The sequence below is a fragment of the Python bivittatus genome, unplaced genomic scaffold, assembly GCF_059951505.1.
Source record: "Python bivittatus isolate LINGU-HERP-01145 unplaced genomic scaffold, Pbiv_v1 ctg000590_np1212, whole genome shotgun sequence".
Classification (NCBI taxonomy): Eukaryota; Metazoa; Chordata; class Lepidosauria; order Squamata; family Pythonidae; genus Python; species Python bivittatus.
The window spans coordinates 13,078,244-13,101,905 of NW_028277086.1; the positions used below are offsets into that span (position 1 = coordinate 13,078,244).

The 23,662-nt window shown below is 40.3% G+C and overlaps 1 protein-coding gene across 2 annotated transcripts in view; it reads left to right on the forward strand.

The window, feature by feature from the left end:
• Nucleotides 1-16,947, forward strand: part of HAS2 (hyaluronan synthase 2) — a 35,903-nt gene extending 18,956 nt beyond the window's left edge. For both annotated transcript variants that reach the window (XM_088149002.1, XM_007425841.3), the window contains exons 2-4: nucleotides 3,375-4,001; nucleotides 10,426-10,527; nucleotides 12,359-16,947. In XM_088149002.1, coding sequence (XP_088005128.1) covers nucleotides 3,375-4,001; nucleotides 10,426-10,527; nucleotides 12,359-13,288 — 1,659 coding nt within the window. In that variant the 3' untranslated portion in view covers nucleotides 13,289-16,947. The remainder of the gene's footprint in view (nucleotides 1-3,374; nucleotides 4,002-10,425; nucleotides 10,528-12,358) is intronic.
• Nucleotides 16,948-23,662: the final 6,715 nt, after the last annotated feature.

Sequence of the window (23,662 nt, forward strand, 5' to 3'; positions counted from 1 at the left end):
TCCCTTGTCCTCATTTTCTGATGCGAAAAACCTGAATGGAAGAATTTCCTATATGTTGCCTTCCCTTAGGGTTTAACTGAAGCATCGAAAGCCAAAGAGCCTTCAGACCATTAGAGAGATGATTGAACAACTCTCAGGCTATCTCATTGCTAAATAAGTTCATGAATGCCAAATTGTACACGTGAGGATTCCTTTGAAATTCTCCATCTTTGAAAGCAACTTCAAAGCAAGTTCTCTTTCACTGAATTGAAGGTGAATTGGCAAAAAATGTTATGGAGATGTTTTTCCCTTTGGCACCAAAAGGAATTCTGTAAACTGCTAGATCAATGAAAGGCACCCTAATGCCTCTAGATATTTCAGTCAAAACTCCCACCATTCCTAATTGTTGGCCTCATGAGATGATCAGAGTTACAATCCAAAACATCTGGAGGGCATCAGATTGTCCTAATTTTGGGTCACCACTGTGGGGAAATAGGCCATAATACAGTTTACAGAAGCAGGAATTCATATAAATCAGTTCAAGTATTCCATGATGAAATGGGACTTCTTAATTCTTGCTTTATTTTATTTCTGTTATTTTGGATTCCCGTTAATGCAACGTTAATTATTTTTGCAAGAGAAAATAAGGAGAAGAGAGCCAGCATTTTAGTTTGCTTGAGTCTGGCTCATGCTTTCAATTGTCCAGCAAGTTGCACCTCATGTCACCCAGGGTTCATCCTCATGTCCTGCCTACCCCAGCATAAAGTAAGCCCACTAATCCTCTCTTAAGGACAGGAATCATAACAGCATCCAGAACCCACCCCCTCTCCATTGTGAAAGCAAACTCCACCTCTCTTTTCTTGCTCTATGTCAAAAATAGTGTTTTCCCCTTCCCTTTGAGTTTCTGGTCATGCCCTCTCCAGCCATCGCATCCTGGGCTGCTATGCAGACTGCTCCCCCATACCTTCTGAAGGGTCCTTCTCACAATGGACACGTGAGATGCTGGAATCCTCTCCCTCCTTCCCTGTCTGGCTGTCTTTCATAAGTTCACCCCAGAATACTGAAACCTGGCTCCTAACCATGTGAAACTAACAAAAGAGTTTTGCCAGTTCCTCTCCAAGTGGCATGAAGAGCAATAAAACGTTGATGTTTTATTTTTTCTTTTCCCACTGGTGTCAGTAGATGTGCCAGATTGGAAAGTGCCAAGTACAAGATATAATCTATGGAAGGAATTCATACAAACTCTGGTCAATGGAAACTACTCAAAGATGTGTCCTCAAAGATCTCTTGAGAAAAAGGAAAGCAACTGCTATTTGCATTCCTGGCATGGGTAGGAAGGATAAAAAAGTAGGGGAATTCACCCTGTAGGAGGCACAGGGTACCCACAGTCCAGAGAGAATACCTGGCCAGCATCATTGCCAAAGTTGAACAACACCTTGTAATTCCAACAGTGATTTCTGAAGCTGGATTCATTTGTGGGTGGTTTTAGCATTTAGAGCTTAAGACTGCTTTGTGGAAGGATTGCTAATCTTTGCTTGTTCAAAAAACATTGCAGCTCAGAACACTTAGGAGAACAGCCCATCAGATAGGAAATCCAAAGTGAAAAATAGTGAGTGGCAGTTATTTTGATTCCCTACTGGAAACGCTCTGAGCAGTGCCACAGTGGGGTTGGGAGTGGGGGGAGGAGGATGTCATCTGTACCTGAACTCAAGAAGTGGTGAGTGGTCTATATTCGTGATGGGGTTGAGCAGAAAGTATGAATCAGTCTCTGGGTGCCAGCAGAGGTCTTGAATACATGATGGCAGACAATATTCTAGCAGACAGTGACCAGATTTCTAGCACAAGAGGAAATGCATGCAATCAGCAGACTTCAAACAGGACTAAGTGCAATCTATATAATCCAGTTTATTGATAAACCTGGGATGGTTCAAGATACAGTGGTGTCTTTGCTTTCTCTTGGAGGAGAAACAGGGGTTTTCCTATCCCAAACGATGGGTAATTTCTTTAGTTAGTAATGTCAGAGATAAATGGCTAGGTGCCAACATTTCAGGTCATTTGGGTAGATCTGTAATCACAGTGCAAATGAATGTGAGGATGTTTTAAGAAGGACTAGCTTCTTGTTTTTTGTTAGGTCCATTTTCCCTTTCCTTAACATTTGAAAACTGTAATTTTTAATCTGTTATACAAACAGGAATTGGCAACACAAATCACCAGCTTCATCTAGTTCTTTGATCTCTGAGAGTGTGTCCATATGTGTATCTGCTCCCCAAATTCCCATAGATCATTCTACTGAAATTTGGCATTAAACTATCAAATTACTGTAGTGTGTTTTTCCCACTTTTGGGGGTGGGTGGGTAAAAATGAGTAGTAAAATTAGATGGGTTAAGCTCCCAACAGGCTTCACACACAATATTTACTTTAAAAAAAAGTTGCCCATAATGAAAACAAAACACTTAACATTTCATCCTACCACCTCTTCTGATGTTACTGCTATACTGCTGGGAGTCAGGCAGCATATAAATTTAATAAATTATTATTATACCTCCCTAGAGCCTTTGGTGGCCAGAAACAAAAAATGTGCTCCAGAATTGGTTATGTCTTCTATTTCTTGTGAGAGTAACTTCTCATACTGATAAGAATGACAGTTATCAGACAGGGAACAGATGCCTCACAAAAGAGGCCAGTTTCCAGCTCTTTCAAAAGAAGAAGTGGGAGGAAGTGTGGAAGAGTTTTGATACCCTAAATTGCATATGTGTGTGTGTGTCTCATTTGTAAACAGAATACTAATTGGAATTCTTGTATTGTAACCTTAAGCCTCCTTTTAATAAATATTGCTAACAAGTGTTCTTAGATTCTTGGATCTAACTACAGGTAGCCCTCGACTTAGGACCACAATTGGACTGGAACTTCCATCGCTAAGTGATGCGGTCATTAAGTGAGTCACGCCCGATTTTACGCCTGGTGTTGCTGCAATTGTTAAGCGAATCTGGCTTCTCCCATTGATTTTGCTTGTCAGAAGCCCCCTGGGAAGGTCTCAAATGGTACTCACATGACCCCAGGATGCTGCAACCATCGTAAATACATGCTGGTTGCCAAGCACCCGAATTTTGATCACATGACTGTGGGGATGCCATGACAGTCGTAGGTGTGAGGACCAGTCATAGGTCCCTTTTTTCAGCATCATAACTTCAAATGGTTGTTAAACAAACGGTCATAAGTCAAGGACTACCTGTATTAGAGTCTTTGGATCAACTATTGGAGTCTTTGGATCAACTATGTTCCAGCCTAGAGTACAAAGCGGGAAGACTGATCCCAGTTTTTTTACTAAGTAATCAGCTTATTACTTCTATTAAGCCATATAGCAGAAGTTACCATTCTCTTTCTGGTTTTTACAGATGCATTGTGAGAGGTTTATATGCATCTTAAGAATACTTGGAACTACACTATTTGGAGTATCTCTTCTGCTTGGAATCTCAGCTGCTTATATTGTTGGCTACCAGTTTATCCAAACAGACAACTATTATTTCTCCTTCGGGCTCTATGGTGCTATTTTAGCATCCCACCTTATCATCCAAAGCTTATTTGCCTTTCTAGAGCACCGTAAAATGCGCCGATCCCTTGAGACCCCCATCAAGCTGAACAAAACTGTTGCCCTTTGCATTGCTGCCTATCAAGAAGACCCTGACTACTTAAAGAAATGTTTACTTTCGGTGAAGAGGCTCACCTACCCTGGAATTAAGGTGATTATGGTAATCGATGGGAATTCTGAAGATGATGTTTACATGATGGACATTTTTAGCGAAATCATGGGCAGGGATAAATCTGCTACTTATATCTGGAGGAATAACTTTCATCAGAGAGGCCCCGACGAGACTGAAGAGTCCCATAAGGAAAGCATGCAACACGTCACTCAATTGGTCCTGTCCAACAAAAGTGTCTGCATCATGCAAAAATGGGGTGGAAAAAGAGAAGTAATGTACACAGCATTCAAAGCGCTGGGGAGAAGCGTGGATTATGTGCAGGTAGGTCTAAAAAATTCTCCTTCACTGCCAAACAAAACAGGCTTCCAAAGAAAGCCAGTCTTGTATATGTGGAGCTGCTTGCAGCCCAACCCGTCCTGCCCTTTGTGCAAACAGAGCGCCTCTTTCTCTCTCCATTGGAAAACAGCAGAGCTGTTGAAAAGGCTGGACTTCTGAAAGAGTTAAGGTGATCAGATGGTACATAATGACAGCAGGGAGAGCTCAGATGGGGAGGGCCAAAGCCCGCCATGAAGCTCTGGGATGATCATTACCTAATGCATTGAACTAGAGTCCATGTTCACTGAGGAGAGACTCTGGGGCATCTGATTCCACATTGCCCCAGTGGCTCTCCTGAATGACTTTGTCAGGGTAGCAGAAAAGGTCAAAGCCCTGCCAGGTTTAGTTGGCTCACAAGCTGTATTAGTACCTGTTCCAGTCAGCGTGCAATGAACTGCAGTCAGGGAAGCATTTCTGCATGGAGTCACATGGATTTGACTGCCTTCCCATTTCTAAGTTGGCAAAGACATCAGCAGAGTCTATGCCATTGTGAACAGAGGAAAACTGTTTTTGGTCCAGTGGGTTTTTCACCTAAAGAACCTCTACCCTAACCATTTGTTTGTGTTGATCGCCATATTGCAAAGATGATTCATTGGTGGTTCTTAAAGCTTTAGATATTATCAAACATGGCTGCTTATCATTAACCTCTACTACAGCCAGTAGCTAAGTATTCTGTCAGTACAAAGAGCAAGGAGTGCTCTGTCCCTTTCCATTGGCCTCACTGGTTGAGTTCACACAACTCAAGTAAGCTATAACATGATTTGTTTGCTACTAACTTAATATGTTGTGCAAATTCAGCCAGAGTGGTTTGTAAATGATGCTTTATTGCTTAGTGTTGTGGGAACCCGACTCAATATGGTCTACTTACTAAACCAGGTGTGCATTTTTTTCTGCATTAAGGATTGCACTTGGTACATAAGTATCATTCGGGGGGGGGGGCATGTAGTGGAGGTGGCCAGAGCAAAACTAAATTTGATTTCATTTCATTTGCACTGCACTGGCACTGAATTACAATTCAGCAGAGGCAGTATGATTGTTCTCTAGCTGCGTGTTTAATAATGTCCCTCTTCTCACTTTAAATATGGCAATTTGATAACAATGTTTGAGGTCTCTGAGGACTGCACCAACATTTATGGTGGCCCTATGTGGCCTCAAATTATACATTTCTTAATAACTGTGATTTTTGAGCTACTATAGAGATGCAGTATTCAGTTTAAGGGTGCCTTAGGCTGGGAGGTCAGTCTAAAGATGAAAAACTGTAAGAAGTAAGAACAGGACTTTATTATAGGTAGTATGTCTAACTACAGGTAGTATGTAGTCAACTTAGTGAAAAATATGGCTATCCAACAACCCGACTATCTCACCCTGACCACATTTATGAATTTGGACCCTCTTCTTTTAGAATGAAATCACCATCATTAAACATTACATGTAATACTATGAGTTGCTTTTTAAGAGAAACACCCCAAAATGCTGATATAGGAGATGGGGGGAGGTAAGAATCTATACCAAGCATCTTAGTATAATTATAATGTCAAGATTCCTGTTTGCTTTTGTAATTACTACTTTGACTAGAATTACCATTTCTTCTGTTTGCATAGAAGCAGCATACTTCTCAATATTTACGGCTGGGAACATAAGCAAAAAGAAGAGATTCTGCTTGTTTCTCGCTACTTGGCTTCCCAGAAAACATCTGGTTGGCCACCGCGGAAATAGAATTGTGAATAGATTGGACTTCAGGCTGAGTCAGCAAAGTTGTTCTTATATTTGATTTCCCTCACACCTTTGGCCTGCTATCACAAGAGGGAGCTCAGATGCCCCACCTAGCAACAGGGGATGATGGCCCAAAGGTGTGATCCAAGATAGGGCTCCCAGATTTGGAATGGCAGCACCCAGTCTATTGTTTCCTAATATTAATAATGGATTTCTCTCTCTTTAAAAGTTTTTTTCCTATTGTTTTGGTATTTAAAAAAAAAAAATCAAGCCCATTAAAAAAAAACAAATCCCAGCTGGGTGTTGAGGGCTTAGTTCATTCTGTGAGCATCTCAGAGGCCCTCCTATGTGAACATATGGTCTTGCAACTCAAAAGAGAATCTCAAAGGTTTGGCAGCGTCAAAAATGGAGAGGTTTGAGTCCTATAAAAGTTTGTTAAGAAGAAGCATAGAGGGAAAGAGGGCTGGGTCAGGAAGATGGGGGGGAAGTTTAGAAATACAAACAAGACAAGTCCTTCAGCCAAGTTTCTTGGCTTCAGCCTTTACAGCTGCATTACCTCACTCAAGGCAAAAGCTTTGTCTTTAAAGTCTTGGTGACACTGTTCACTTAAAAATGAATTAGGCCAGGCCAACTCCCCAATTCCAAAGTGCAAGCTTCAGGCAGGGATTATTCATCAGCTGGGCTATATCTGGCAGACATCCTCTCCCATGCATTAGCCCTGAAAAATGAAGAGGGGGTGGAATGCTTATCCACAGAACTATCTTTCACTCATGTAAGCTACTTGTATTAATCACATTTGTATTCCTGACTCCCTCTTATATGTCTAGAAGGTACAGACATGCAAGTAGGTTCTCTGTGTTATCTTCCCAGTGACCCATGAAGTAGGGTCTAGGCTGAGTGAAGGGCCAGCCCTACCGTTGAGCAAAATGAGTGGTCACTGCAAGCAGCAGGTGCTACGGGGCAGCAAAGGAGAGTATGGAGTACTCACCGAAGCTGCCCCAAAGCAGCCTGCTTCCTTGAGGCACAGTGAAGACTACGAACCCATTGTTAGTGTCCAGGAAAAATGGAGCTGCCCATCTAGCTGATCTTCTGCATGGGGTGGAAGGAGGCATCCTCAAGGAGCAAAATATGTGGAGCTTTCAGCTGGTCACACCCAACAGCCTGGCCATGGGACGCAAGGTTATTGGGTAGCCATGAGGACAGGTATTAGAAGACCAGATGAGGCTTGAAGCCAAACATCATGCAAATCTGAGTTATGGCCAAATTTGGCCATTAATAAATGCAGAAATGAAGTGGCAGAATTCTACAGGTCCTTCAAGCCACTGAGTCCAACCCTCAGCTTAATGCAATAACTCCATAATTTATAATTCAGATATAATTTTAATTTTTTCCCCCTACAAGTGATGTTTTCTCCCCATGAGTCATTAGGTTTCATCTAGCTTTAATGATTTGATCATGATGAATCACAGACACTGAGGCCCTGTTGGGAAAGGATATGCAGTTTGAATGGCTAGAGTATGTTTGCTCCGGCTTGAAAACATTATCTTCTCTCTTTTTTTGGAAACGTCTGAAACTTTGGGCACATTCATTTGTGTATTAAAGGTTTATCCAGTGTTCTTCCAAGGAAAGAAGGTTGATTTTAACAATACTGATTTTAATTTTGAGTTTAATCATACTGATTTGATTATCATGTCCAATATTTTGCATATTCTTTTAATTATCTTAAGCGGTCTTGAGTGCTTGTATAAGCAGAAAGACAGGATATGCATTTAATTATAGTCATACTAGAAGCACATGAGGTTCCTACCCATCTATATTTTCCCTCTTAACTAACCTGTGAAGGGGATTAGGCTAAGAAATTGTAGTGAGCTTCAGAGATGAGCAGGAATTAAATTGGGCCAGTTGTATAATATTGGCTCTGCAAAGCTTTTCAGTCAATGAAAACTAACAATAAGAAAGAAAGAAGCATTTCAGTAAACCGTTCAGTTACACAGAATCTCTGAGATAATAGATTATGGTATTAGTCTAGGACAGTGTTTCTCAGCCTTGGCAACTTTAAGATAGGTGGACTTCAATTCCCAGGATTCCCCAGGCTGGGGAATCCTGGGAGTTGAAGTCCCATATCTTAAAGTTGCCAAGGCTGAGAAACAATGGTCTAGGACCTGGGTTCACATGTGCGACTCAGCCATGTATGACTTTATGTATCCTAGATAACCCAACTCTGCTGGTTTCTCACTTTTGAGGCACGGGGGGAAAAGAGTTCCTGATTCTTTCAAAGCATTGAAGATTCTGCTTGCTCTGAAAACAAGGAATATTTTGTACCCTCTATTTTGCTTTGGTCTTTGAAATACTTCTTTCTCTGAAACTCCTCCTTCCCATAGTTTTGACCATCAGTGCAGTCTGTTGAGCGTGGTAGAAGCAGCCCTTAAACTAGATGATCTCTTGGGGATCATCTCACACACACACACACACACACACACACACACATACACACACAAATATAAAAAGTTTTACAAAGCATGTAAAAATTAACACAAACTAAGAGTACAAACAGTAAAGAAGAAAAGAAAGAAAAAGTGTAGAAAAAAAAAATAGAAAGAAGCAGCTTCCCATTTCCTGTGCAGCAGATAAGTATAATTACAAAATTACCTCTTATTCTATGATTACAAAAAAAGCTTACTTTTGCCTATTATCCATTTTTTCTCATCATCAAAACCACACATCATAAGTGCATTTTTTTTTTGCTTCATGCAAAAAGAGGTTTCCCGTCAACTATAAATATAGATATTATTTTTTCTCTGATTCACCACCATCAGGTTCCATTACCTTCACCAACCAATCCTTCGTTGTAGGCAGTGTTGAACCTTTCCACTTTTGAACATATAATAGTCTCCCTGCAGTTGTCATATATAAAAACAAAGTTCCATGACTTTTGTCCAATTGCTTGCCCATTAGTCGCAAAAGAAAAGTCTCTGGTTTCAGTTGTACTTTAGCCTTTAAAATCTTCTGAATTAATAAACGTGTTTGTATCCAAATTTTTTTTGGCTTTTTTACATGTCCACCAAAGTTGATAAAATATCCCTTCATGTTGGTCATATTTCCAGCAAAGATCTCTCTCGGGGACCTTTCAACTCTATGGAAGGGATGGTGTATGGTTAAAGTGTGCAAAATACTCTTGAGTTTGGAACAGACACTTTGAGATGAAACTACTTCCAAAATGCTCAAGACAACCCATCTTGAACTTGAACCAGCTGAGCTCAGAATGGACTGATTTGAACTGAAAACTTTTTAAATTCAATTTTCTTTTGTGCATTTCTAGTGCAGGACATAGAAGAGATGGGAGTGACCTCAGTTTCACTGTACTCACATGTGGATAGGTCCTCCAGAAAGCTATGGATTAAAATCAAAATGGCAACTGTTCATAGAATGTGTTCATAAACATGCTTGTTTACCGAATTAACCCATTTTCTATGTTTACACAGTACTGTGAACTATAAACCAGCCCGAGAAGTTGGGGTGGCATAGCACTTTAAGACACACATACAAACACACCTCTAGCAAGGTTAAAAATAGCCAAACTTCACATAGCCACTAAATCTTTTTTTTTAAAACCAAGCTATGTAAAGTGTGTTGTATAAACACATGAATACTAGTTGTATTCACAACAACTATGCTCAAAAGAACGATCTATTTCATAGTTTAAGAATACTAAAAATATAACCTCCTCCAAATTCATTAGAAACGTAAGCATATAATCAGGAATAAAATAACACACAGAGCAATACTGGATCCTAAACGTAAGAGAGAAACAGACTTTTATTAATGTTTAGAACTGTGGAGCCCCGTGAATGGCGAGTTCAAAGAGATCTGGATGTTGCAATCAACTTCTGGAATCCAACATATATATTTCACATGAATAGCTAAACCTTCTGTGAGCAAAAAGGGCTATCACATTTCTTCCCAGATCCTCTGCCAATTTTCTGAAGCATCTGTAAGTTCACTCATCATTCATTTCCCCCTTAGGACAGTGGGAAACATTTGAACTGGGGCACCAAATGCAATCTTTTTTCTATCGAGCAGGATCAGGAAAAACACCCGCCAAGTTATGTTTCTTTACCCCTATGCCTTCTTCTATGTCTCATCTCAAGAACTTTCCTTGTTCCAATGATCTGATCCAGTATACTAATAATAATAAAAAAAGATCTAGAGTCAGCATTGTAATGAATTATGGCTTATTTAAGTGATATGCCCACTTGTCTGTAATATAAAGTCCATTGAGTGGATTTTTAGAGATCCAAATCAGGTGAGAGAAAACCAGCTGAATTCTCAGGGATGGGATAGTAGACTATGCTCTCCATATAATGCAAAACAACCTGCACAATTTTGTTTCCAAATTTACTGTAAATTTCACATGTGTTTTGCCAATCCTCTAAAGGCACTGTGGAACTTCAGCAATCTCGTTCTGCATCTCCGATTCATTGCTCAAGAATCCAAAGTGACAGTACTGGATTGTGTGTTATGGGATTTCTTCTGAAATCCAGTGGGAAAAAGTCATCCGAAGACAAGAATTATATTTAATCATGTAATTGCTTGTAATTCTACTTTTCAACAGCCCTACCCCTGGTATCTTAATTTTGTGTGGGTTTTTTATGAACAGGTATGTGATTCTGACACAATGCTCGATCCGGCTTCATCAGTGGAAATGGTAAAGGTTTTAGAAGAAGATCCAATGGTTGGAGGTGTTGGAGGAGATGTACAGGTGAATATAGTAATTTCTCTGTCTTTTAGTAGAGTGTTTTTGTTCTGGTTTTTGTTGTTGTTGTTTTGTTTTGGTGCCTTCGAGTCGGTGTTGACTCCTGGAGACTGCCTGGACTAGTCCCTGCAGTTTTCTTGGCAAGACTTCAGAAGTGGTTTGCCCTGGCCTCCTCCTTAGAGCTGAGAGAAAGGGACTGGCCTAAAGGTCACCCAGCTGGCTTTGTGCCTCAGGCTGGACTACAACTCATGGTCTCTCGGTTTCTGGCCTGATGCCTTAGCCACTACACCAAACTGGCTGTCTTTCTAGTAGTAGGTCTCCCTGAAGTTGAGTTTCTGGTGACTGTAAAGAAAGTTGGTAGTTTTCTTGGCATGAAGCAGAAGTGGTTTGCCATTGTCTTTTTGCTGGGGTACCTTCTGCACTTCCCACTCTAGTCTCCTGTTTTGCAATTTCCTAATAGTCTCCCAATCAGATCCTAATCAGAGCCATCCCTGTTTGCCTTTACCAGGATCAGCTAGGGTCAGCTAAATGTAGCCACCTGCTGTAGCCTCACTGTTAGACTTCCCATGAATGATTGTTTCCTTATTGCTGCAATATATTCAAGAGTAGGCTTTTTTTTTTCAGCCACAGCCTGTATTTTATTTGATTTACATATTGAAAAATAATTAAGTGAGAAAGTAGCAATACTAGAGAGGGCAGATCTATACTTGGTATCTGTAAGGTGTGGTTAAAAAAGTTGGTGGCCACGATGGTGGGACAAAACTCTGCACGTAAAAATGGAAGCAGCTGCAAGCACACCATCATGACCGCCATCTTGACTTGGTGACCGTACTCTGTGGATGCTCCTGTTTCTGTCCCTCTCTCTCCCACACACCCACATTTTGGTACAGCCAGTAGAGAACTGAAGGGAAATAGGTGTAATTTCCTTCAGCCACCTATTTTTAATATTTTTGATTAACAAACAAAATTGCTCCATCGCATTTTTGTGTTTGTCTGCTAGCCTGAAAAATACATGAGCTTTGCTCCAGAACCTATTTTGTATAATCTACTTGTTAAAGGATGCATGATTTACTAAATGAAGGTCATGCACATATGAAGAACTTTCTAAATCATTGGCCTGTCTGCTATGTCTCCCCTGCCCCCTATGGGAAGGGCTGGCCCCAGGCACCCGTCCCTGCCTTTCATGCTCGGGAGCGAGATCCGCAGATAGGCAAATTCAGCCCCCTGTTGATTCTGGCTCTGCTCACGGTTATCTCTGATGGCAGCCTGACTTTCCTTTCATGGAAAAATGATAAATGATCGTGTTAGGGAGCTGGACTAGGGGTGGTTGAAGTCCACCTTCGGCCATGGAAGCTGACCGGGTGACTTTGGGCCAGTCATGCTCTCTCAGTCCAACCTATCTCACAGGGTGGCTGTTGTGGAGGAAAATGGGAGTGCTGTGTACATCACCTTGAAGCCCTGGAGAAAAGGGCGAGATATAAATCTATCGAATGCATATTAAATAGTAGTGCAGTGGATTTGAACTCTCTTAATCAGAATAACGAGAAAATGTTGGAAAGCTAAGAAATCTATCCAAACTAAAATATGTGGGTCTTTGGAACTCTTGGCGTAATTTACTAACAGGGATGCCTAGAATGGCAACAAAAGCTATAACAAGTCTTGGGGCCTCCTCAGGTCGTGAAAAATGTATTATAAGGTTGTATTCTTAGGCGTACGGGAGCCCAGTGAATGAAAACATGGAATGAGGAACCTTCCGTATTACAATATTGAAAATAACACTGGCAGTTTTATGTCATGGTCTTTATCTCAGGAACTAACTTTAAAACTTCTTTTGTAGATTTTGAACAAGTACGATTCATGGATCTCCTTTCTCAGCAGCGTCAGATACTGGATGGCATTTAATATTGAACGAGCTTGCCAGTCCTACTTCGGCTGCGTACAATGTATCAGTGGACCATTGGGGATGTACAGGAACTCCTTACTCCACGAATTTGTGGAAGACTGGTATAATCAAGAATTCATGGGATCTCAATGTAGCTTTGGGGATGATCGACATCTCACCAACAGAGTCCTGAGTCTGGGCTATGCAACAAAATATACAGCTCGTTCAAAGTGCCTTACGGAAACGCCCATTGAATATCTCAGGTGGCTGAACCAGCAGACCCGTTGGAGTAAGTCCTATTTCCGTGAGTGGCTGTACAATGCAATGTGGTTTCACAAGCATCACTTGTGGATGACCTACGAGGCGGTCATCACAGGGTTCTTTCCATTTTTTCTCATTGCCACTGTCATACAACTTTTCTACCGGGGAAAACTGTGGAACATCCTCCTCTTCTTGTTGACTGTTCAGCTTGTAGGCCTCATCAAGTCTTCCTTTGCTAGCTGCCTTAGAGGGAACATCGTCATGGTGTTTATGTCCCTTTACTCAGTGTTGTACATGTCAAGTTTACTTCCAGCCAAGATGTTTGCAATAGCCACCATAAACAAGGCAGGATGGGGCACATCCGGCAGAAAAACTATTGTGGTCAATTTCATAGGACTGATCCCCGTGTCCATTTGGTTTACAATCCTTCTAGGTGGGGTTATTTTCACAATATACAAGGAATCTAGAAAGCCATTTTCCGAATCAAAACAGACAGTGCTGATTATTGGCACGATACTTTATGCCTGCTACTGGGTGATGCTTTTGACTTTATATTTAGCTCTTATCACTAAATGTGGCCGGCGGAAGAAGGAGCAACAGTATGACATGGTGCTTGACGTGTGATTTCACCAGCATGGATATTTTGGTTGTGGTTGTTTTATTTTTGCTTCCCTTAGCAAGGTTTTTCAAGGGACAGGACAATAAACCTTTTCAGAGTTGGCGGCACTGAATTTGACATCGCCAAGGGAAATGGATCACTGCTGCTTGGACTTGAACATTAACAAAGCATGCCAAAGCAAAAGAAAAAAAAATAAAATGAAAATGTGATTGTGCCTTTTTTGGGGGGGGGGAGGGGGAGGAGGATAAAAACCATGGATTCAACCCATTCCTGTGGGTGGTCTCTGAAAATGCACTTTCTTCTATCATGAGTATGTCCGAAAGTGTTAATGTCCGATATACCTCATTAGTCATCCTGATATGGACAGACATGGAAGAAAGAGTTTTAGAGACACAAGCAAAGGATTTTTGCAAATTATGGTTGCAAATTATGCAGCCATAATTTATGAACTTCTTTGCATTGTTCTGTGATTATTTTTTTTTTAAATGATGTGACACGTGCGTGCGTGTGTGGGTATGTGTGTGTGTGTGTGTGTGTAAATGTTAAACTGCCAAATGCAATTCCAAAGTCAATTTTATAAGGGTTGATGACCCAGTTGTATTTTTATATAATTGTAATTATTTGTCTTTGTTTACTTTTTACACCATTTTTTTTTTAAAAAAAAAACTCGTATTTTATATTACTGCCAAAAAATACCCTCTTTTCTCCTCAACATACTTACAGCCCGTTTTCTAAATAGGTGTTGAAGAATTGTTACTTAAAAAAAAAAAAAGTTAAAAAATGAGAAAACCCTTGCCCACAATGTGAAAATGGATGCTGGTTTTTGGTTTTTTTTTAAAACAAGGGAAAGAATAAACCTTAATTTCTATATTTGTCAACCGATGAATGGCTATTTCTGTTACAATATATAACTCATGCGACTTGCTTTAAGTTTATTTGGAAAGAGCAACATGGTGTTCAGCGTATGGGGACAGAAAGAAGGAGAGGGTAACTGCTGCGAAAGGTCTTCTACACCAGGCCATCGAGCATTGCTTTGTCCATAATAATCCCATTCCTCGCTGTCTGTTCAGTGGCATCCAGAGGGTGGGTCAAACCAGTCCATCTGATGAAAACAGCATCACGCTGCTGCAATGCAAGCCCCGCCCCTTTTGTAGATGCATCATGACATCACCTGCATGTCCAAAAGGGGCGCGGCTTGCATTGCAATGCTCCTTTCATCACTTTGGTAAAAGCAGCCAGAACTGCAGATCTCCGTCTATGGTCCCCAGTTCCCTCCCAATAATCCTACCGAGCCCGCTGAGCGCTCACCCTACGATCTCTTGGGAATTCTCTTCTCTGAGCGGTTATGCATGACTCCTTGCGTTCAGCGTGGGTTGTACTGAAGGACTTTCTGCCACATTAAGGCCAAAGGGATAGATATGTGCAATTGTTTTCCCCTCCCAGAAATGTTAAAAAAGAGAACATATCTTCTGGCAGATGGTGCACATGTAATAAATTAAAATACACTTTGATAGTATTTTTTTTGCTCCAGAATCTGGTATCTCATGCAATGTTTCTCTTTTTAAATGAGCTGTCATACAGTACTTACCATTTTTTAAATTAGTTCCCATTATTTAAACAGTATCGCTGGAGAACTGGCTGGGTGCTATGCAGCCAGCTATACCACAAACTGACCAGTCGCATTTTAATCTTGAGAGTTGTGCAAAATCAACTTGGGTGGTTAGTTTATGGTTCAGTATGCTGTATGAATCCAGAAAAATGGGATAATTGGATAGAAGATAGTTCAGTTAACCATGGTGTGTATGTATGTATATGTATATATACATGTATATATGTATATATATGTGTGCATGTGTGTGTGTGTGTGGCATACAAGGACAGCCTGAATCTCTTGGTTTTCACTACAGAAATTCTGAACTTGGTTAAAATTCTGAATCCAGTTTTTGCTCTGCAGCTGAGATAGGTCTCTGGAGCAAAACCTCACCTGAAATATATTTAGGAGAATGAAATGGGAGAATTCTGAAATGGTATCAGATGTTTGAACTGTATTATTTCAGAGTATAGACAAGGGATGAAATGCTTGAATTCTCCCATATATAAAATTGTACCTTACAAGGGCCAGGTTCCAACGTTGTTTTGTTGTGGAAGAGTATTATGTGCTTCCTAAGAATAGCAATAATTTAAATTATCATTATTATGGGTTGCATAGTAATAGTTTTTAAAAAATCAGAAAAAAAAATATGGTAGGTAGTATTTAAAAATTTTGTTCCTCCCTTGAAATGGCAAAATCCAAAATTCTAATATTCACCACCTCATATTTTAAATGGCTGTATTGTTCGATTCATGCCTTTTAGTCTGTCTGAATTAGAAGGCCCCTACATGGTGGTGGTGGTGAGGAAAATATATATATCAAACTCCTTTGGGGTTGGATACAAATGTAGTCTTTAAACAGACCAACTCTATCAGTGAGATTTAATTAAACACTAATTTCAGCACACCTGCTCTAAGTAGGGCCTGGGTGCATCCTTTTAGTATTCAGATCTTGCTCAATAGACTGAACTCCCCAGTCAGTTCAGTAGAGAGAATAGACTGGTTTTTAATTGATGTGAATAAACCCCATAGAGTCTCTGTCTCAGCCAAAGATTGACAGACTAATATAACAGAAACACCTGTGATCTTGGAGCAAGCTAATTTACAAATCTGGCTGTGAACAAATGGCATAATCAGAGATACTTTTTTTAAGGGACCGACCATCGTTTCAAACATGTAGCAGGTTGGTAGGCCTGATCCAGTATTCTAGCTCCCTGTCCAAGAAATGTTTAAGAGGTGCAGAAATATTAAAACCAAAAGATTCACAAACCACAGCAACTTTATGCTTAATGAAGGTGACAGACTTTTTTTTTTTTAGTAACCCATGAACAGGGAATCCAACTAAAAGGAATCTGAACATCGTTTTTCAATCTGAACAACCCCAGTCTGGAAACGAGGGAGTCTTAAAGCAATTCCTTAGCTTCCTAAGCTTTTAATCCTATAAGCTGGTTCTAAAGTTAGGTTAGTCACGTATTTAACCCAACGTCCTGTTCTCATCTCATCTCCTGGATTCATCCAGGATTCTCGGCCAGCATGACCATTGGCTGTGATGCCTGGCTGGAAATGGAAATGTTATCAATCACAAAATGACAGTTTGTGGAAGATGACTTTAGTCCTAGTGAAATCAGCTGAGCTAAAGTTAAAGAAGACGAATGCCCCATTGATTTCAATGGACTGAAGTGTGTTTAATGATAGAATCCCAAAGGTGTTTACTGTAAGATCCACAGAACTGAATGTGGTTTACTCTACGGTAGATGCACACACTAGATCCAACTCTGAAATAGATAAACATTGGACATGGGCTGTAGCAATTCCATCTATTCCTGGTCCATATACACCTTTGTAAACCAGTGTTTTACTTATCCCTGCAAGTATCATTCTGCTTTAGAAAAATAAAAATCTGGGGCCTAATACCTGTGTGGACAAAATCATTTACTGAACTAATATCAGTACCACGCTGGTCTGCACTTCTGGTTTCTTATCTGGACTGTGGTAAATAAATTGATTACAGACATCTTTTCACCTTTTAATTCCAGTGTTTCTCAAGCTTGGCCACTTTAAGATGTCTGGACTTCAACTCCCAGAATTCCCCAGCCAGCCATGGGGAATTCTGGGAGTTGAAGTCCAGACATCTTAAAGTGGCCAAGCTTGAGAAACTGTTTTATTCAGATGCAGATTTGCTTCTCTTTCTGTTATAAAATGATGTGCAAAACACTTCCCTTTACTTGTCTGTGATACGGAGACATGTATGCTTGCTTGCAAATTTCTTTTCGATATGCGCTTCAGCGGGGGATGGGGAAGATCCTTTTTAGTGACCGAATGGATCAGTATTAAACTATTTTAAAAATGAAACAAAACGAATAAACGACACAAGTGGAAAAAAAGAAACTTGACTTTGCCTTTTAACTATTTATAATGTATAAGTTAAAGCTTTGGGGTAATAACGTTTGAGTGTCAAATAATTCATTTCCTTTTATTAAAAAAGATTGAATTAATTGCCTGTATTTATTCTAGCAATAATTCAATGCATTTCAAGTATAGGTTGTTTAGTACGATTGTTACTTTAATAAATAAAATATTTTTGTACAACTGTGAGCGTGTTGCATTTTTTTCCCAGAACAGTGTTTTCTATTTTGACAGGTAGAGACTTCATTTACTCATGGAAGTCAGCGCACAAAGGCAGTTTCTGTTTGGGGATGATGTAAATGTTTATGTGGACCCAGGTTTCCATCTAGGTCTGTGCATAACTGGTCCCATTTCTAACTCGATATTTATGCTCTGTGTGGAGCCTATAATACAGAGTACTTTTAACTGCACCAATTTTTTGTGCAGGGATGTGTGTGTGTGTGTGTGTGTGAGAGAGAGAGAGAGAGAGAGAGAGTCCTGCTTGGACTCTATTCTCATCACACCTTGGACAAATATGTGAAGGTCAAAAGTGGAAGGCATGTCGAATATTCACACACACAAAGCTTTTGACGGTCATTTTTTGTTGTTTTCAGTGAAAATGGAAACGCTTCTCAATCTTTGTACCAGTGGACTAGGAGCCAGGAAATTCTGTGGCTAGTTATTTCAAACAAAATTCAACACATCTGGCCCAATTCTGATACTGGCCTTGCTGAGGAGCTCCTGATAAGTTCCCAAGGAATCCCGGGATTGGTTGATTTTATTTTATTTATTAAATCACATTTCTATGGCTGCCCATCTCGCAAGAAGCAACTTTGGGCGGCATACAACCGTCCAAGCCTTATGGGAGTACCAGTGATTAATTCCTCGTGGAACAGGCTCCCCGTTCTTTCGTACCCAACCCTTTGCTGTTGGGGAAGCAGGATATGATTAAAAAGGTAAATATGGTGGCTGCAGTGGTGGAATCAAAGCTCTGCCTGTTTTTTATATGCATCACAATGCACACAAAAAAAGGCAGAGGTTCGATCACACTGCTGTGCTGCCCTTACGGGGAAGCAAAATAATGTTTTTAAAGGTCTGAGTAAGTGAAATTTGCAATATGGGCTCCAGGCTTCTCCCTCCTTCCGACCTTTTTAAGGGCAAGTTTCTAAATCACATTGGAGTTTATACTTACCCATAAATAGTTAGTACTTGGAGAGGAATCACCAGGAAACCTCAGGGCAGTAGACCAGAATGGGAAAATTCCCCCCCCCCCAAAAAAATACCCTGGAAAGAAGGCAGTGGCAAAGTACTTCTGTATTTTTGTTAAGATAACTATATTGAGTCACCAGAATCTGAGCTCAACTTGGAGATTTTAAGTTTTTATAATTCAGAAACAGACAAGAAATGACCAGCCTAAAGCCAAACTGACATATCAGAAATAATTGTGTAACGCAGCCTCAATTTTGTAGCTGAGAAGTCAAAAGATGTCATTGATGGTGGGAAATTTTCTCACATCCAATTTGCATTCTGTGTTGATTTATCTACAGTCCAGGATAATGCAAAAGGGCTGTGGAAAAACAGAATATAAGACAGGGGGAAAAAAATCACTCCAGTAATCATTGGTTGCCCAAACCCACCCAGGGTACAATAATTTGTAAGCCTCTGCATATGTTTGTAATTTCTGTGTCATTTTCAAGGAAACTTAGGTGAAACATGCAAATGAAGAAACAAATTTCCTGCTTTAACAAAGATTGTGAAACATAGGGAGAACAGCATACTTAGCCAACATTCTTCCACAGTGCAACTCATTTCTAAAATCCTTAAAAACTGGTCTTTGAAGGGAATTTACATGCAGCTACTAATTTAATTTCTGCATTTTAAGTTCTGGATTAGAAACACTTCTAAGCTAAAATGTATTAATAAAATCTTTTCCATCTGTTGCTTTTATTTTTTTTAAAGAGGAAATTTTTTACTTACAATGAAACTATTTTTAAAGAGTGGTTACAGAGCAAATATTTATTTTAATAGAGTAGCCTACATATTTTGTAAATGGGTACATATGTGTGTGTGTGTGTGAGTGTGTGTGAGTGGAGCATAGAGCATGTGTAACTAAAGCATCTGTTTATTTAGCAAGTTTTCCAATTCCAATGACAGTAATGAGATAAATTATAAGAAGGAAATGGATGGGTTTTAAAAAAAATCTACAAGCAAAATTACTCTTCTTTCAGTGCTGTTCAAAATATTTCATGCCATCTTGTCGTCATTTTGCCTCTGCCAAAGAAAGAGAATTCAAATCCAGCTTCTTCTGGATACCTCCGAAACATCTAGAACGAAACCTAGCAATGCATGTATTTCAAAAGAAGGATTTCTTTGAGCCCTCCTTTTATTTAGCAGACTTGAGATATACCACGCAGTCTAATCATTCCAGCTGTGAGCCTGTCTTGATCTGTAGGATAAATAACATTTTGGTGCCTGAGGCAGGGTGCCAAATGGCGCTCCAATCCCAAATTCACAGGATGTAGTGAATCAAGCTATTTCGGCAATTCAGAAAGAAAATCCCACAAGCTCTAACGATAAAAAGGGGAGGAAGAGGAGGAGAAGGAGGAAACAAAAGAGGAAGAGGAGGTGGTAGTGGTAGTGGTGATGGTGATGGTGGAGAACAAAGAGGTTAAGATCCTGTAGAACTTCCAAATGCAAACTGATAAGCATTTGGCCCATAATAAGTCAGACATAACTGTAGTTGCAAAGAAACAAGTATGGATAATTACTACCGCAGGAGCTGGAGGTAGAAGGGTCAGTGAGAAAGAATAGGAAAATATAGAGACCTTCAAATAGAGATCGAGCAAATGTCATACTGGTGTCAATAGTGGCTGGTGTGTTGAGTGCTGTACCAAAAGGTCTGGAAAAGCAAACCACAATGATGAAAAAACAATGACATAATGTGCATTGTCGCAATGCAAACCCTAGCTTTCCATACTAATGTCCTGATGTTGAACACAAATACGTAAATCCTGTGGTTTGCATCCCAACGTCACATGTCATTACTTGCCCTCCTTCCCCGCACCCTCTGGACACCTATACTAACAATTTTATTAACAGTAGTCAAGCTAACAGTTGCAACTTGGCTGCATCACTTGAGTTCCCATTGCAAGCTAGAAGTCTCAAATACAGGAAATGTCTGCTGCCCATTTGCAATATGTTCTACAGCCAAAATAACCCAACATAGACAATTAAAAAAAAAGACATCTATCAACGAACAAATAGTTTAGAAAGCTGGGAAAGATCCTTTCTTGGGAACTCTAATAGCTTGACTCACTATAAGTCTGTTTCCTCTGTGCCCTAACCCAGGATTTTTTTTTCCTGTCCATCCATTACTGTTTAAATCTCCAACTCTTAACAGATTGCTTTTCAACTTTTCCTACTTTCCATACACATGTATATTTTTATCTTTTGGCTAGCTTTTTTTTTTTTTTTTTTTAACAGATTTCTATCTTGGGATAACACTTCCTGTCCCACAGTGGAAGACAGCCCTGGCAACCTCCAGTGCTGATGACTTCTGTCATTCCCACCCCTGATGGAACACATCTATTTCCTCTTTGATGTGGCTGACCCCTGTTGACCCAGCAGAGGCCTCTGCTTCTGAACTCAAGTTTCCCCAGGGGCAATAAATTAGTTTGACAATAGACTACTTACAAAGTCTCTGACCTATCCTCCAGCGGGAAGAAGAGCAGAAGGTAACTTCAGAACTTCAAGGGAGAGAGTGAGGACATACTTGCAATTAATGTAATGGCAATTTCATATTTCAGAAGTTGCCTTTGCAATGTTTTACCGAATGGCTTGGTCTGATTCTTTCTGCCAGTTTCACAGACATGACAATCCATATATCTAGACAACATGCTTTCCCCAGCAGGCAGTTTTCAAAAGTTACTATAAAATGATTTTTTTCAAAGCCAGTGACTCTTGTGGCTATGGCTGCATTTAATGCATTGCATTAAACTCTGAGTCAGTTTATGGTTTCTGAACAAGAAGATGCCATATAAATCAAGTAAATGAATATATCAAACTTTCCTTTTTAAAATAAAGGTTATGTAAAAAGGAATACAATACACCACTGGACAATGTGGATGTGGTGAAATATCAACCACATAGTTTTTTTTAAACAGCTTGTTCCTATGTAGAGATGGGGTTTCAATTGTTCACTAAGCAAATCTACCCAGATTTTCCCAGAATGAATTTCCTGTCAACCAGTATATGGGTTCAGGTGTTGAGTTGAGTGATGAGACTCAGATTCAAATTCCCACTTGACTTCCTGGGTGACTTTGGACCAGTCAGTTTCCCCAAACCCAACCCATCACCCAGGGTTGCAGATGATCAGCAGTATCCACAAGGGGAGAGGTAAAAAAGTCAAGACAGTGGTGGTACAATTGAAGCCCTACCCCTTTTATATGTGCACCAATGTCCTACACACATGCAAAGGGCAGGGCTTTAATCACACTGCTGAGGCCGCCATCTTGGCTATTTTGATCTCCCACTCCCTATGGGTACCATTCATATCGGTTGCCATGGAGAGAGCTTGGCCTCTCCTGGTAAGAGCACTGTTCTTATCTTCTTGGCAATAAGGCTTGGACCCACATCTCCAATTCACCATCCTTGGGCCTTGGCTGGTGATCTCCTGCTGATATCAGTGTGTTGTGACTTTCTTTCGTATAGGTTCCCAACCTTCCTTGTATCCCTGTTCCAGAAATGAAATTATTCTCATCCTTCCTTGGAGAGGTATAATTTGCCCAACCAAAAATGCCTGGTGTTCTCAGTTCACCTCTTCCCAGGCAAGAGATATATATAAAGGTTGTGAGATGACTCCGTCATCTCTTTGTTAAGCAGTAAGCAGACAAGAGGGGAATTCAATCCTTGCATGGTTCTGCTTGGGAGCATAGCTTGTTGAGAGAACAGGAATGGTGGAACACTATTGTGCACCATCTCTGAGATATGGGGCAGCAATCTGACCGGTATCACTTTAGCCCAGTGCTTCTCAACCTTGGCAACTTGACGACGTGGGGACTTCAACTTTCAGAATTCCCCAGCCAGCCATGCTGGCTGGGGAATTCTGGGAGTTGAAGTTCCCACGTCGTCAAGTTGCCAAGGTTGAGAAACAATGCTTTAGCACATTGGCTCCTTTTGCTGCCCTGGCCTGTCACTGGTGACCATCAGAGGCATTGCCATGGATACGAGGAGTGTGGGTCTCAATTTTTGCAGTGGTATATTATTCTTCTGATTTTAGCTGGACAGCTATAGGGCAGGAAAGGCCCATCACGTTTTCTAGCTTAGTTACATGCTCAGCCTAAGAGAAAAGTGCATGAAAAGTGTAATGGCTACAAGTCCTAACTTGTGGAATAAAGAGGCCTTGTTTTGAAAGCTGACAGGAATTCATAACCTCTGACCTGCAATCTCTGCAAAGCTTATCCAATGCATTGGCTGTTATGATAAAGAAACTCAAAGGATTTTTTTTATTGGGAATTTCATTTAGATATGATCTTTCTGTCAATAGTGTGAACATTATTGTTCACCCTGATTGAATTCACATCTTTATTAAGCCAAAATGTGGTTTTCTCGGTTTTGGCTTAGTATAAAATGAGTTCATCCATCATGGCTTGTGACTTAGTACAATTTATGAACCCAGCCAACTGTGGCTTATTCAACAGTTAAAATAAATCGTGACTAACTACAATGTGAATCTAATAACTGACGTAAAATGTACAGTTACAGTGAGGTTTTTAAAAACAAATGTTATTTACCAGATCCTGAAGTTCTTCAGACTTGTGTTTACAAACAAGGGAATAGCAGGCCAACAAACGGTGTCTTTTCACTCTTTTGGTGGGATTTGTTCTTTAAAAAATAAAATGTATTTAAGTTATTGGAGGCTTAAAATACCTATTTTGCTGCTTATTTAGAAAAGGGGAGATCATGTCTCCATAATTCCATGGATTCCTGCTAAATTTTGAAAGCCCATTTTTATGGGGCTCAAAGACCACAAGCACAAATCTATAGGGCCAGATATGTTCCAGGGAGGGCTACCCCCTGGCCTAGATCATAGAGCAGCCTTTGAGCAACCTGGATTTTGCCAGATAGTTTGAACTAAAGCTTAGCCCAAGGTAGCACGGGCAGCAGTCTGGAGGGATGGGAAATATAAATCAAAACAACTAAAACCCTAGTCATCAGTTCCTGACCATAAATGATGCCAAGATGATAAGATGTGCAGCATGATGTCATGGTCCAAGTTCTGCCTTTTTGGACTTGCATTGCAATATTGCATGCAAGTATGTAAGGGGAGAGTTGCACTGTGACATCACAATACACATTTCATCACTTGTCCCTATCCGTGACTGCTTATAGTGAAGGGAGTCAGT